General features: G+C 44.5%; 2 protein-coding genes across 7 annotated transcripts in view; one reads left to right on the top strand and one right to left on the bottom strand.

Moving 5' to 3' along the window:
- The window catches only part of SENP2 (SUMO specific peptidase 2), a 44,594-nt gene extending 30,370 nt beyond the window's left edge, over positions 1 to 14,224 (bottom strand). The window contains exons 1-4 of one of the 3 annotated variants that reach the window (XM_054483568.2): positions 13,900 to 14,224; positions 10,192 to 10,247; positions 1,937 to 2,070; positions 1,458 to 1,524 (exon numbers count right to left, since the gene is read on the bottom strand). In XM_054483568.2, the coding sequence (XP_054339543.1) occupies positions 1,458 to 1,524; positions 1,937 to 2,070; positions 10,192 to 10,247; positions 13,900 to 14,000 (358 nt within the window). In that variant the 5' untranslated portion in view covers positions 14,001 to 14,224. Of the gene's footprint in view, positions 1 to 1,457; positions 1,525 to 1,936; positions 2,073 to 10,191; positions 10,248 to 13,899 lie in introns of those variants that run through there. The other 2 variants (XM_054483570.2, XM_054483572.2) reach the window with 2 other exon arrangements.
- LIPH (lipase H) overlaps positions 14,154 to 16,477 on the top strand; it is a 75,095-nt gene continuing 72,771 nt past the window's right edge. For 3 of the 4 annotated variants that reach the window (XM_054483573.2, XM_054483576.2, XM_054483575.2), the window contains exon 1: positions 14,154 to 14,478. The gene's annotated coding sequence lies outside the window, so the exon portion shown is untranslated. The remainder of the gene's footprint in view (positions 14,479 to 16,477) is intronic. The other variant, XM_054483574.2, reaches the window with a different exon arrangement.

Below are 16,477 nucleotides of genomic sequence, written 5' to 3'. Positions count from 1 at the left end.
TGTAATCTAATCAATTGGAGTAAATTGTTCAAATTCAAACCAGCCATACGTTTGGCTGGTAACATACCTAAAATATGAAAAATTCTGAATTCCCAAACACATCTGGCTCCCAGGGGTTGCAGATAACAGATTGTGGACCTCTTTACACAAGAAACCTGCCCTAGGAACACCTGGGCTTCTCTGACTAGACTACACAAAACCCACAGAAACACAGTAGTGCCAGCATCTCAGGCACAAATCTACCATCCCTCATATATGTCAATCTTAATGGTAAACAATTCTAAACAAATATTCCAAACAGATGATAAAATTCAATTTATATTAACTTTTTAAATGAAATAAAAGCCTTCAAAGAAATATCATCTTTGGGCCGGGCATGGTGGCTCACGTCTGTAATCCCAGCCCTTTGTGAGGCCGAGGTGGGCAGATCACCTGAGCTCGGGAGTTCAAGACCAGTCTGACCAACATGGAGAAACCCAGTCTCTACTAAAAATACTAAATTAGCCAGGGTGGTGGCGCATGCCTGTAATCCCAGCTCCTCGGGAGGCTGAGGCAGAAGAATCGCTTGAACCCAGGAGGCAGAGGTTGCGGTGAGCCGAGATCACCCCATTGCACTCCAGCCTGGGCAACAAGGGTGAAACTCTGTCTCAAAAAAAAAAAAAGAAAAAAAGAAAAAGAAATATCATCTTTGTTCCAAGTTTTTAGGAACTAGCTTCTCAGACACAGGGGTATGTATTTGTTCTCCTTTGCTTTTCTCTACTCCTAGAGGTACTTTTTTAAAAAGTTTGAAAAGCACAACTCTAAGGCTTTTATCATTTCCTTAACTTCTTCCACTTTTGAATTTTAAACCTACAACTTCTCTAAGCTCATTTTCCCTAATTTCCTTCCCCCGCAACTTTATAAGCCTTCCTGAGTGGCAGACATCACAACTATCTTGCAGGATTCCGGCTTCTTCCTACTTTTCCCCACCATAGCATTTTGTATAGTGCATATATATAATAATGACAATTCCACTTCAGGATCTAAGGATGACATGGAAGTCCCTAGTCCATAAAACTGTGATAACTGGGAACCTAAGGCTGCTCCCCAACTAGATGATGAACTCCTAAAGGACAGGAATAAGGTTTTATTATTTTGTTATTCTTAATAACTTAGCACAGCACCTGGCACAGAGTAAGTTCTCAGGAAATGTTTTGCTTTTTTTTTTTAAATGAATGAACCTTTTTAATATGACCTTCATCTAAGTCACATTGAGGACACCGATAATACAAACAAAAAACAACAGTAAATTCAAAGACAACAATTCTGAAGAAAAGCTATTTGCTTTTTAGAATGGTAGAAAGAATGTCTTTCTCATCCCAATCCAAATCAGTGTTTTCCTTTCATATTTTCAAAATATAGGAAAAAAATGGGCAGAAGGAGGTAGGGGGAAACAGAAATATTTTTGACCACCTCACCCAGTTTCAGCATGTTGTTCCAGGATCCAGAACCTGTCAGTTCACAAGATGAAGAGTTCGAAAATACCTTAAAATCAAACAGAATCACTTCTGTAGCATCTAAATTTTCTCATCTAAGTAAGTTTCTATTATGAAAAGATAACTTTTTCTTAGGTAGCTCACAGAAGAGATACCATCAATAAGACCTAAGGTTTAATTTGTCAAGACTCACAAAATGATGTAGAAATAACAATTCTAGTTTCTTTGTACATACTTAAATAAGAAAGCATATATAATAATATTTAGCTCTTTATAAACGCGTTTTAAATGTTCATTTTATTAACCTTTAATTTCTTGGCCTTTATAGCACAGCTAATAAATATACAAATATTTCTGGAAAAAAGTAATTATACACATTAACTCTCAAAGAGAGAATTTTCTAAAATGTAATGATTAAGTATAAAGATCAGTATTCCTAATGGAGTCTCATCCCCACTGACCTCTCCTGAAGGGGCCACATTCCGTGTTCCATTACAAGCAGAAGTTACCATGGGCTTTGTGGTCAGCTGGAATGGGAATCCAAATAAGCTGGCAGCATTGTAGAGACTGTTTTTCACTTGGTGAATAAAGCAATCTAGAAAGTGTCAACAAACTGTAAATATAAAGTAATAAACTTCCAGCTAAAAAACAAAATGATATCTTGGAAAAAGCCTCTCTCAATTTTTATCAAAAGTTCTATTTGCTGGGTGTGGTGGCTCACACCTGTAATCCCAACACTTTGGGAGGCTGAGGTGGGAGGATTGCTTGAGCCCAGGAGCTCGAGACCAGCTTGGGCCACCATGGAGAAACCCCATCTGTACAAAAAATTAGCTGGGGATGGTATCACACGCCTGTAGTCCCAGCTACCTGGGAGGCTGAGGTGGGAGGATCACCTGAGCCCAGAAGGTTGAGGCTACAGTGAGCTGTGATTGTGCTACTGCACTCCAGCCTGGGCAACAGAGTGAGACTCTGTCTCTGAAAAACAAAAATTAAAAAAAGTCCTATTTTCAACCATTGAAATAAAAAGGTATTTATAAATATAATCCTTTTCTAGGTCGGGTGTGGTGGCTCACACCTGTAATCCCAGCACTTCGGGAGGCCGAGGTGGGCAGATCACCTGAGGTCAGGAGTTCGAGACCAGCCTGACTAACATGGAGAAACCCCATCTCTACTAAAAATACAAAGAATTAGCTGGGCGTGGTGGCGCATCCCTATAATCCCACCTATTCAGGAGGCTGAGGCAGGAGAATCGCTTGAACCTGGGAGGCAGAGGTTGTGGTGAGCCAAGATCGTGCCATTGCACTCCAGCCTGGGCAACAAGGGCGAAACTCCATCTCAAAAAAAAATTGGGCCAGACTTGTGGCTCTCATCTGTAATCCCAGCACTTTGGGAGGCCAAGGTGGGTGGATCACTTGAGGTCAGGAGATTGAGAACATCCTGGCTAACACAGTGAAACCCCGTCCCTACTGAAAATACAAAAAATTAGCTGGGCATGGTGGTGCACGACTATAGTCCCAGCTACTCAGGAGGCTGACGCAGGAGAATCGCTTGAACCCGGGAGGTGGAGGTTGCAGTGAGCCAAGATCGTGCCACTCCACTCCAGCCAGGGCGACAGAGTGAGACTCCATCTCAAAATAAATAAATAAATAAATAAATAAATAAAATTTTTCTAACTGAATAACTGGAATGCCAGTATTGTAATTGTGTTTTTTAAATAAAACATCTGAATATAAAAACATAAAACCATCACTTTAGCAAATCCATACTGATTCACACACACACACACACACACATACACAAAATGTTCTGAAATGACAGCTTTTAAGCAGAGTTCTCCAGGATATATAAAATAAATTTTTGCTGGGCGTGGTTGCTCACGCCTGTAATCCCAACGCTTTGGGAGGCCGAGGTAGGCAGATCACGAGGTCAGGAGTTCAAGACCAGCCTGGCAAACATGGTGAAATACCGTCTCTAAAAAAAATACAAAAATTAGCTGGGCTCAGTGGTGTGCGCCTTTAGTCCCAGCTACTTGGCAGGCTGAGGCAGGAGAATCGCTTGAACCCGGAAAGCAGAGGTTGCAGTGAGCTGAGATCGTGCCATTGCACTCCAGCCTGGAGGACAGAATGAGACTCCATCTCACAAAAAATAAACAAATAAATAAATAAATAAATTTTTACCACAGAGATGAGGGCATGATTAAACAACAAGGAGCATATAGCCACCAAGTACGGCAGAATTCTACAGGAAGCACTGTCATAGTCTCACTAGCTTGTCCTTATTTCCCAAGCAGGTAACAATATACTGTAGTTGCCCTAAACAACTATTTACTAAGCCCCTATTATATGTTGGCTAAGTAAAGTATAAAATATGCAGTTTTTTTTGTTTTTTTTTTTTTGAGGCAGGGTCTTACTCTGTCACCCAGACTGGAATGCAGTGGCATGATCACTACTCACTGCAGCCTCAACCTCCCAGGCTCAAGTGATCCTCCTACCTCAGTCTCCTGAGTAGCTGGGATCACAGGCATGCACCACCATGCCTGGCTAATTTTTTTGATTTTTTGGTAGAGGCAAGGTCTCACTATGTTGCCCAGGCTGGTCTGGAACTCCTGGGCTCAAGTGATCCTTCTGCCTCAGCCTCCCAAAGTGCTGAGATTACAGGTGTATGCCACTGCACCTGGCCTAAAATATGCACCTTTTAAACATCTAAGATAGAACAAGACTATCCCTCTAGTGGAGATGTGTTAGAAGATCTTAGGCAGGGCACGGTGGCTCATGCCTGTAATCCCAGCACTTTGGGAGGCAGAGGCGGGCAGATCACTTGAGGTCAGGAGTTCAAGACCAGCCTGACCATCATGGCGAAACCGTCTCTACTAAAAATACAAAAATTAGCTGGGCGTCATGGCACACACCTATAATCCCACCTACTCTGGAGGTTGAGGCAGGAGAATCGCTTGAACCCAGGAGGCGAAGGTTGCAGTGAGCCAAGAAGGTACCACTGCACTCCAGTCTGGGCAACAGAGTGAGACTCCATCTCAAAATAAATAAATAAATTAGCAGGGCCTGGTGGCACATGCCTGTAATTCCAGCTACTTGGGAAGCTAAAGCAGAAGAATCGTTGGAACCCGGGAGGTGGAGGTTGCAGTGAGATGAGATCATGGCACTGCACTCCAGTCTGGGTGACAGAGGGAGACCCTGTCTCAAAAAAAAAAAACAAACAAACAAAAAAAAAACCTCAGACTCACCCTTCCTTGCCACCAAAAATAAAATGAAAGGGTAGGTTTCAGTGCTTTCCTCACTTCCTCCTTTTATTACACTACCTCTTTCTCACTTTCTATATATCTGATGTAAGCTTTCTATAATTTCCTATGTCCTAATTAAGGGTATTTGAAGATGCTAGTTTGAGAAAAACAGAACATCACGTTAGCCATTCTGCTTTAGAGAAAGACAGACTGCAATGGTAGCTTTTAAGCAGTGCTCCAGAACATGTAAAATACTTTCCAGAAACATAGGGGAATAACAAAAGGGAAAAAGTAATGGCCAGGTAAAGCACAATCCAATTTGAGTAATTTGCTAATAGTTATAAGTACCAAACTATGCAAATGAGTTGTTTTTCATTTTAGGGATCAGAGAATTCCAGGTTATCCCCCTCTAATACTGCTGAGGGATAGTACCCACTCTGCTGCGCTTTCTAAGGAGGAGAAAAAGAGCTTTAGCGATTGATGCTTAATCCACAGTCTGTCATCCAGACTCTAGAGGACAAGAAGCCTCTTGGTAACATAGCAAATTGTGGCTACTAAACAATATCATAATATTTATTTTCCTATGAATGTTATCAAAATCTGGGTATGCCCCTGAGATTATGTCAAAAGATCTCACTGATTTTTTTAAAAAACAGAAGGCCTGCCTCATCTGTAAAATGGGGAAAAGATCACATTACTTTCCTGAAACTAGACTACATAGATCTCTTAAAATCTCTTTCACCTTTAAGGTCATGAGCCTGAGCCAGGTACGGTGGCTCACACCTGTAATCCCAGCACTTTGGGAGGCCAAGGTGGGTGGATCACTTGAGGTCAGGAGTTCGAGACCAGCCTGGCCAATATGGTGAAACCCTGTCTCTACTAAAATATAAATATTAGCTGGGCGTGGTGGTGCACACCTGTAATCCCAGCTACTCAGGAGACTGAGGCAGGAGAATCGCTTGAACCTGGGAGGTGGAGGGTGCAGTGAACCGAGATTGTGCCACTGCACTCCAGCCTGGGTGACACAGCGAGATTCCGTCTCAAAAAAAAAAAAAAAAAAAAAGATCATGAGCCTGAAATTCTGAGGTCTTCTTTCTTTTACCCTTGCTTTGCTTTTTTTTTCTCAAAAGCAACCAATGGAGTTGTACTGTCCAACACAGTAGCTAGTAGCCAGATACGGTTACCTAACTTAAAGTTTTATTAGAATCAAATAAAGTTTAAAATTCAGTTCCTCAGTTGAACTAGCCATATTTCGAGTGCTCAACAGTCATCACTGCAGGAAGTTCTCTTGGACAGCACTTTACAGGCCTTTACAAACTCTGCTACCCACTGCTTACTCTTTGGTTTAGATTCCCTTCTACAATTTGCCATTCAGAAAATCATACTACATATTTAATGGGAATGATGCAATAAGTGATCCTTAACATAGAATCCATAAAACAGATGATTATCCTAAATAATTAAGTCAGAAAACTTCTGTAATACCAAAGTTTGTGTTCTTGTTTTTTTTTTTTTTTTTTAGCCACATCCAAGTACAAGCTATTTCTTTAAAACTGACTTCCTTTTTTGGCTTTAAAAAAAAAAAGATAATTTTAAATTACTACTGTATACGTAAAGCCAACATCACCTGCCTTATAAAGAAATGAAAACACAGCCGGGTGCGGTGGCTCACGCCTGTAATACCAACACTTTGGGAAGCCGAGGCGGGCGATCACTTGAGGTCAGGAGTTCGAGACCAGTCTGGCCAACATGGTGAAACCCTGTCTCTATTAAAAATACAAAAATTAGCCGGGCATAGTGGCGGGCACCTGTAATCCCAGCTACTCAGGAGGCTGAGGCAGGAGAATCACTTGAACCTGGGAGGTGGAGGTTGCAACGAGCCAAGTTCGCACCATTGCACTGCAGCTTGGGCAACGAGAGCAAAACTCTGTCTCCAAAAAAAAAAAAAAAAGAAAACACAATAATACTAAGTTATAGTTGGGCCTGTTAAAAAAATGGGAGATTAGCATATATTAGACAAGTATTGAAGATATACTAGCATTAAATCAAGATTTTTCTGTTTGAAATAAACAGAATGTGAGCACCTCAAATAAATAACTGAAAAGGATACACCTTTCTTAGTACATAATCATCATTCAAATGTTACATAATGCTGTGAATGTTGAATCCCCTAAAATCATTTCCTAAATTGGTATCTATCCTGTGCTTTGGGAAATACTGTTCTAATGAATTTAGTATAAATTCCTGTCATTCGAAAATCCTTGGCCGGGGATGGTGGTTCATGCCTGTAATCCCAGCATTTTGGAAAGCCAAGGTGAGAGGATCACTTAAGCCCAGGAGTTCGAGATCAGCCTGAGCAATATAGCAAGACCCTGTCTCTATTAAAAAACAAAACAAAACAAAACAAAATGATAATTTGATCTACCTGTCTTCAGCCATTTTTTTCCCCTGAGCTCTATTCGTTATTTCTTGAATTTGTACAACTTTCCCATACTATTCCCTCTGCCTAGAATATTTTTCCTTCCTATTGCTCTCCTTTGATATCCTATCCATCCCCTTCAAGACCTGGGCTAACATACTAACTCATACTAACTCCAGCAAACATTTACTGAGACTCGATGAGCTGAAAATTGGATAGGATTTTGCTACTATCTTTGTTTATTTTTTATATTTTCATTGACATTAGCATTATTATGTGATTGTCTTATAACCCCTACCATATAATCATATAAGGTCCTTAAAAATGGAGACCCAGGCCGGGCACAGTGGCTCACGCCTGTAATTCCAGCACTTTGGGAGGCCAAGGCGGGTGGATCCCTTGAGGTCAGGAGCTCGAGACCAGCCTGGCCAACATGGCGAAACCCTGTCTCTACTAAAAATACAAAAATTAGCCAGGCGTGGTGGTGGGCACCTGTAGTCCCAGCTACTTGGGAAGCTGAGGCAGGGGAATCACTTGAACCCGGGAGGCGGAGGTTGCAGTGGGCCGAGATTGTGCCATTGTACTCCAGCCTGAGCAACACAGCAAGACTCCATCTCAAAAAAAAAAAAAAAAAAAAAAAATGGAGACCCTGTCTTACTAATTTTTGTATTTTCTGTAAAACCTAACACATTGGTTAGCACTGAGACATGCTCAATAAGTACTCACTGAATTTAAACAAAATATTAACACAAATATGTCCATACTCAATTACCACATCTGGAGGTAGACCCAAATTTATAATCATTTTTGAGAAAGAGGAATATATTATTATAGTATTTTACTATGCCTTTTTCCTTTAATCTACTTTTATTTTCTTTATCCATTCAGACATACTGAAGTAAAAGACTTGGCTGGGCACAGTGGCTCATATCCATAATCCCGGCACCTTAGAAGGGCAGGAGTTCCAAGATCAGCCTGGGCAACATATGGAGACCCAGTATCTACATATGAAATAATTTGCCAGGTGTGATGGTACGGGCTTATAGTCCCAGCTACTCAGGAGACTGAGGCAGGAGGACTGTGTGAGCCCAGGAGTTTGAGACTGCAGTGAGCTACGATCGTGCCACTGCACTGAAGCCTGGGTAACAGAGTGATACCCTTGCCTCTTACAAAATTTAAAAAAAAAAATTGTTGATGACAAGATCAAGACAGAGCAAGATCCTGTCTCAAAAAAAAAAAAAGAAAAGAAAAGAAATATTACCGGTTCCTAAAGACAGGAGTATTCTTTCAAAATGCCACTGCTGCCTATTTTCAGCCTGTGCAATGTGGCAAGACCCTGTTTCTACAAAAAAAATACAAAAATTAGCTAAGTGTGATAACGTGCCTCTAGGCCCAACCAACTACTTGGGAGGCTGAGATGGAAGGATCACCTGGGCCCAGGGAGGTGGAGGCTGCAGTGAGCCATGATTACGCCACTGCATCCCAGCCTGGGTGACAGAATGAGACCCTGTCTCAAAAAAAAAAATAGAAAAGTAAGATGGGTTCCCTCAGCCATCTGAACAACAGTCACCTCAGTTTGAAACATTTACAACATTTCCTCCTTAAAAATAAGTAGGGCTGGGCGCGGTGGCTCACGCCTGTAATCCCAGCACTTTGGGAGGCCAAGGCAGGTGGATCACGAAGTCAGGAGACAGACCATCCTGGCTAACATGGTGAAACCCTGTCTCTACTAAAAATACAAAAAATTAGCCGGGCGCCTGTAGTCCCAGCTACTCAGGAGGCTGAGGCAGGAGAATGGTGTGAACCCGGGAGGCGGAGGTTGCAGTGAGTCGAGATTGCACCACTGCACTCCAGCCTGGGTGACAGAGCGAGACTCCATCTCAAAAAATAAATAAATAAGAAGTATCTTTTCTTTGTAGAATGATTTAGAATTTTAAAATGCATAGTCTACACCTAGGCTTATTTACCTGCAAGGATTAGACAAGTCCCTGGTAACAGTAGTTACCTCTAGAAAAGGTAAGAAAGGGACAGGAAAGAGACTTTCTTGGGTTGGGTGCGGTGGCTCACGCCTGTAACCCCAGCACTTTGGGAGGCCGAGGCGGGCAGATCACGAGGTCAGGAGATGGAGACCATCCTGGCTAACACGGTGAAACCCCATCTCTACTAAAAATACAAAAAAATTAGCCAGGTGTGGTGGCGGGCGCCTGTAATCCCAGCTGCTCGGGAGGCTGAGGCAGGAGAATGGCGTGAACCTGGGAGGTGGAGGTTGCAGTGAGCAGAGATTGTGCCACTGCACTCCAGCCTGGGTGACAGAGCGAGACTCCCTCTCAAAAAAAAAAAAAAGAGACTTTCTTTTTTTTTTTTGAGATGGAGTGTCGCTCTGTCACCCAGGCTGGAGTGCAGTAGCAGAATCTCGGCTCACTGCAACCTCCACCTCCCAGGTTCACGCCATTCTCATGCCTCAGCCTCCCAAGTAGCTGTGACTATAGGCGTGCACTACTTGGCTAATTTTTTAATTTTTAGTAGAGATAGGGTTTCACCATGTTGGCCAGGCTGGTCTCAAACTCCTGACCTCAAGTGATCCTCCCACCTCAGCCTCCGAAGTGCTGGGATTACAGGTTTGAGCCACCGCGTCTGGCCAGGAAAGAGACTTAAGTTTTTTGTTTTTTTTGCCTGACACAGTCTTGCTCTGTCGCCCCAGGCTGAAGTGCAGCGGCACCATCTCGGCTCACAGCAACCTCTACCTCCCAGGTTCAAGCGATTCTCCTGCCTCAGCCTCCCGAGTAGCTGGGATTACAAGTGCCTGCCACCACACCCAGCTAATTTTTGTATTTTTAGTAGAGACAGGGTTTCGCCACGTTGGCCAGGCTGGTCTCAAACTCCTGACCTCAGGTGATCCACCTGCCTTGGCCTCCCAAAGTGCTAGGATTACAGGTGTGAGCCACTGTGCCCGGCCAAGACTTACTTTTTACCACATACTTTTTACCTTTTGAATGTTGTTCCATGCATATATTTTTCCTATTTAAATACTAAGAATTTTTAAAATTTATATTTAGTACCTAATCTTGGTCTTTTGGCTGGTATTTCATCGGTGTCCACTGTAGAAAACAGAGTGCTGAAAAAGAGAAAGAAAAAAAAATACATATATAGATATTTACACACACATTCATGTCTGTAAGTAAACTTACTATTCATATAACACATCCCCCTTCTATCACTTTGTCATAAAATGAGATCCAACTGATGTTTTGAAAGAGAACGCTGGTGGGACGCAGTGGCTCGCGCCTGTAATCCCAGCACTTCGGGAGGCCGAGGGGGAGACCGCTTGAGCCTTGGAGTTTGATATCAGCCTGGGCAACAAAGTAAGACCTCATCTCTACGAAAAAAATAAATAAAAAATTAGCCAGCCTTGGTGGTAAGTGACTGTGGTCCCAGCTACACTAAGGCAGGAGGATCACTTGAGCCCAGGAAGTCGAGGCTGCAGTGAGCCCAGGTCATGCCACTGCACTCCAGCCTAATCAAAAGAGTGACACCTTGTCTTAAAAAGAAATAAAACTAAAAATAAAAGCAAAACAAAAGAGAGAATGCTATTCTATAGTAGGCTTTTCACATCCGAAGACTCACTGCTACAGTTTCAACTATTTGAGAGAGACCCAAACTTCTTACCAAATAATAATTTGCCATCTGGTTAAAGAACAAACTTAAAACTGGCCAAAGTCACTTAGCTAGTAAATCAACCCAGGTAAGAGTTTAGGACTAGTATTTTCTCTTTCGCTCCAGAAATGATTTAAAAACAACAAACAAGCAATTTCCTTTTGAAAATGATCCCCAAAGGAAGCCATCTTTTACTTTAGGTGACAGTATTAATATGAACAGCCTTAAAAGACAATTCTTTTTTATTGTTTTTTCTTTTGTGTGTGTGTAAGGGAGTTAAAAAAAACTGTTCTACAACTTAAAAAAGACAAATCTTAATCAAGTGTTATATTTAATTTCATTTGTATCACGCAAACTCCATTACGGTGGTAATAAAGAACTTTGGAATTGAGGAAAGTTTCAGGACCCAGATGTCCAGAATGTTAAAGGGTCATAGTATATTACTCATCATCTCTCTGAACCCTTATGATCAATTATATTCACACATGCAAAAAAAAAAAAAAAAAAAAGAATAGAATGAGATCCCAGGATTCCATTCAGCTCATAACTTTATACATTCCAACAAGCCCTGCGGGGCTTCATTTTGACTGAAAATTGGTTTACACTGAGAAGCGTTGTTTTGGATTAAGGATGTGAACCTAAAGTATAGTAAAGATCAAGGTTTTGATCGCCAAACCATGTTCCACTGACTAGCAAGGATTCACATCAAAGAGAGGACAAAGGAGAGGAAATTAGCTTTCCCTTATTCCATAAATAGGGACCAAGTGCTTATCATGCACCAGACTCTGCAAAAGGCCCCAGGGTAGGACAGACAAATACTACCCTTATATACATTAAGCATCAGTTTAGGCACTTTACACCACGTTCTCAAATGATCCTCACATCAACCCGACGGAAAGATAGGAGAGAAAAATAAGGCAAAACCATGCATCTCTGGAACACACGATGCAATTTAGCCAACAACCAATCTCATCAATAACCTGCATTCTCGGACTAATGTATTAGACATCTTGTTCTCTCAAGCTCCCACAAATGAACACTTCTTCCACTTTTCTTGCTATTGAGGCTTAATTAAAAAAATGAAATTAACGGCCGGGCGCGGTGGCTCACGCCTGTAGTCCCAGCATTTTGGGAGGCTGAGGCGGGTGGATCACGAGGTCAGGAGATCCAGACCATCCTGGCTAACATGGTGAGACCCCGTCTCTACTAAAAAATACAAAAAATTAGTCGGGCGAGGGCCGGGCGCTGTGGCTCACGCCTGTAATCCCAGCACTTTGGGAGACCGAGACGGGCGGATCATGAGGTCAGGAGATCGAGACCACGGTGAAACCCCGTCTCTACTAAAAATACAAAAAATTAGCTGGGCGTGGTGGTGGGCGCCTGTAGTCCCAGCTACTCAAGAGGCTGAGGCAGGAGAATGGTGTGAACCCGGAAGGCGGAGGTTGCAGTGAGCCGAGATCGCGCCACTGCACTCCAGCCTGGGCGACAGAGCGAGACTCCGTCTCAAAAAAAAAAAAAAAAAAAAAAAAAAAAAAAAAAAAATTAGCCGGGCGTGGCCGGGCGCTGTGGCTCACGCCTGTAATCTCAGCACTTTGGGAGGCCGAGGCGGGTGGATCACGAGGTCAGGAGTTCAAGACTAGCCTGGCCAAGATGGTGAAACCCCGTCTCTACTAAAAAAAATACAAAAGATATAAGCCGGGTGCAGCGGCAGGCGCCTGTAATCCCAGCTACTCCGGAGGCTGAGGCAAGAGAATCGCCTGAACCCAGTGGACAGAGGTTGCAGTGAGCTGAGATCGCGCCACCGCACATCAGCCTAGGCAACAAAATGAGACTCTGTCTCAAAAAAAAAAAAAAAAAAAAAAAAATTAGCCGGGCGTGGTGGCGGGCGCCTGTAGTCCCAGCTACTCGGGAGGCTGAGGCAGGAGAATGGCGTGACCCCGGGAGGCAGAGCTTGCAGTGAGCCGAGATTGCGCCACTGCACTCCAGCCTGGGGGACAGAGCGAGACTCCGTCTCAAAAAAAAAAAAAAAAAAGAAAAAGAAAAAGAAATTAACACTTGATCACTAAAGTTGGGGAGGGGGCATAGAATTTGTATAGTATTTTATTTTCCAGATTTTTAGGTAAGGAGGTCGATACAATAAAATGGGACACTCCAAAGAGTAGATGCTAAATAAGAATAGCTTTTGGGGCTGGCTGCAGTGGCTCATGCCTGCAGTCCCAGCACTTCCAGAGACTGGGGTGGGCAGATCGCTTGAGGTCAGGATATGTTCAAGGCCAGCCCGGCCAATACAGTGAAACCCCATCTCTACTAAAAACACAAAAATTAGCCAGGCGTGGTGGTGCACACCTGCAATCCCAGCTACTTGGGAGGCTGAGGCAGGGGAATCGCTTGAACCCGGGGGAGCGGAGGCTGCAGTAAGCCGAGATCGCGCCACTGCACTCCAGTCTGGGCGACAGAGCAAGACTCCGTCTCAACCAAAAGAAAAAGAAAAAAATAAAAGAACAGCTTTGAGTTTCCCCCAAATTTTAACCGAATTTAAGAGTACAGACTAGTGATTGTTTTAAAGGAGTGAGGCACCTAAGCCTTTTTACTCATTCACTAATTCTAAAGCACAAAACCCTTCTGGCCCCAAACACACAGACTGTTTGACAGCTGTTTTAGAACAAAACAGGTGCTGTTTCTTGCTGCAAGGACAGTACTCACAGTCAAAACGGCTTTGGGCAAGCTATGAATCTCACTTCCTTTAACTGCACTTAATGTCTGCAGATGACACTTGCGAGGGTGCTTTGTAAACAGTGCGCCACAACAAAGACAGTATTCCTTCAATGTCAGCGTTCAGCCTAAGAGCGGCAAAGCCCCATTTGTTATCAGCAACCAGCTTGGCCTCTGACAAGAATGTCAAAGACCCTGCCATCACCGGCCGCTACGAAGACGACCAGCTCCTCCTTCATCAGGAGCTGCCTCCCCACAGCCTGGCGGGAGCGACTACGTCACTAGGATCCCGGCGACCTGCTTCGGGTGAGCCTGGCTGAATCAAAGCTATCACGGCCGAGGAGCCCGCTGTGGGGGAGGGGGTAAGGCCAGGCTGGCGCTCAGCCCCCTCTGCGTCTCACCTGTCTGAGCGCCGCCTCTTCAGGAGGGCCCGGGCAGGGGGCACCGACCGGTCGCAGAAACGGAAAATGGTGCCGAGAATCCTAACCAGCCATCTGTACATACCAGGCCCGAGCAGCAGCGGCGGCCGACACACCCCGAGACGCAAACCCCAGAGCTGTCGCCGCCGCTGCCGCCTTCGCCGTCTCAGCCACCGCCGCCAGAGTTCGGTCGCTGATTTGTGACGCGATTCAAGAGCCCACAGATACAGCGTCCCCAGGGCTACCAGAGGCCCCCACCCGCCACCGCTCCTGACGTCACCTCCTCCCGCCCGACCGGAAAGCTCCATTCTCAATCTGCGCACGCGCAACCTAGCACCGCTCCCTATTTCCGAGCCCAGCAACGAGAGTAATTGTGGGACGGTCCTGGCCCAATCGCTGACGAGATCGGAAGGGCTGTAGGCAGGGTTTTCTCTTCGGCGGAGCCAATCCCGAGCCGGCCCGTGGGACAAGGCCCACAGGCCACCTGTGAGGCTGCTCCACTCCGGAGGAGGCGTTCCGGGGTCCCAGAGGACTCAGTGTTTGCTGAGTGCACATGTAAAGGTAGATCGGGTTAATTAACACACGTTTACCGTTTTAGGCGCCCTTTATTTTGCACTTACCTTTTGCCTCGTACTTTTCACGCATTGTCACCTTAATATGCCCAGCAATGGCATGTGACAGAGAGTCTTATGCCAATTTCATAAGTCAAGGAAATTGAGGCATAGAGCGATTAAGTTATTTGTCTAAGATCACAAAACTAGCTAGAGACGTGGCTGGAACTTGAACCCGGGGTCTAAGTACCAGCGCCAGTCCCTGGCCCTTGAGGTCAGTCTACTTGGAGACATGTACATAGATAATTACAAATTACAATACACCGTAAGTGGTTACTGTGATAAAGATGTGTGCAGAGTGCAGTGGGAGCCAGAGAAAGGAAAACCACACACTGAGGGAGAGAAGGAAAGGGCAGATGTCCTCAAGAAAGGCTTCACAGAAATTTAAGGATGAAACCTGCGGCCCACTAATGTCTCTACCCTGGGCTAGTAAGTAAAGAGTCTCGTTACTCTCCCTCTATAATTCCAAGGTCACACTTCTAGTTAATTGTCAACTACAGGCCGGGCGCGGTGGCTCCTGCCCTTAATCCCAGCACTTTGGGTGGCCGAGGTGGGCAGATAGCTTGAGCCCAGGAGTTTGAGACCAGTCTGTGCAACATAGTAAAACCCCATCTTTACAAAAAATACAAAAATTAGCCGGGTGTGGTGGCACGCACCTGTAGTCCCAACTACTTGGTAGGCTGTGGTGAGACGATCGCTTGAGCCCAGGAGGTTGAGGCTATAGTGAGTCGTGATCACGCCACTGCACTCCAGCCAGGGTGACAGAGTGGGACCCTGAGGCACCCCATCAAAAAATTATCAACTGTAAAACAAATCCCACCCTATTTAGTGGTAGAAAATCCAGTCCCCTCTTCCAAACAATCCTGAGAATCCTCAAAGGTTTTCATGCCCCACAAATCCATTCCTGATTAACCTGTTTCCTACTTGTGATTCAGTTAAGGCCAGAGTTTTACACTTGGTTGAACTTCAACGCTAGCACTCCCCAGTACAGCCTCTTCCTTTCCTCAATAGACAGCATTCCAGGCCGGGTGTGGTGGCTCACGCCTGTAAACCCAGCATTTTGGGATGCCAAGGCAGGCGGATCACTTGAGGACAAGAGTTCAAGACCAGCCTGGCCAACATGGTGAGACCACCCCCCATCTCTACTAAAAAAAAAATAACAAAAATTAGCCAGGCATGGTGGTACACTCCTGTAATCCCAGCTACTTGGAAGGCTGAGGCAGGAGAGTCGCTTGAACCTGGGAGGTAGAGATTGCAGTAAGCGGAGATTGCACCACTGCACTCCAGCCTAGGCAACAGAGTGAGACTCTGTCTCAAAAAATAAAAAAAAACCAAATTAAATACATATATATATATGTGTAGCATTCCAGAATTCTGCTGCAAGCCACCCCCTAGAGCTTCGGAATCACCAGCCACACACCTGAAGCTACCACCACTCTGGCCTGGGGGGCTGGGGTCATATCCTAGAGGATGGAAGCAAATCCTAAGTGTGGACACACCCGCCTCCCTTATTCCCCTAAGCATAGCAAACACCAACCAGGCTGTTGCTGAAAGTTTGGGGCATTACAAAGCTGAGAAGACTTAGAAGTGGCTGTTAGATTATGCAGCATCTATAGTCCCTGGCCTATTGTCTCGCAAAGGAATTCCCTTCACCTCAAGGCCATCCCTTTACTCTTAACACCTTTGGCAAGCTGCCAACAGAAGGGACTTTTCCCTCTACCTCTACCCCGACTATTTCAGGCTGGACTCCCTATAAATGCAATCAGAGTCAGGACTCCTATTAACAATAGACAGTCATTGGCATTATTGTGCAGAGCAGTTCAGTTACGTCTGTCCCTTCCACTCACTATGAGAGTTGGGCTTTTGCCTTTGCCAAACCAAGAAGCTCACTCAAGTACTGGAAGAGGATTCTCCCAAATAAAAGAGCAGTCTTCATTTAAACACAAATC

Source organism: Pongo pygmaeus, chromosome 2 (genome assembly GCF_028885625.2).
Source record: "Pongo pygmaeus isolate AG05252 chromosome 2, NHGRI_mPonPyg2-v2.0_pri, whole genome shotgun sequence".
Taxonomy (NCBI): Eukaryota; Metazoa; Chordata; class Mammalia; order Primates; family Hominidae; genus Pongo; species Pongo pygmaeus.
This window is presented reverse-complemented; position numbering and strand designations above follow the sequence as displayed.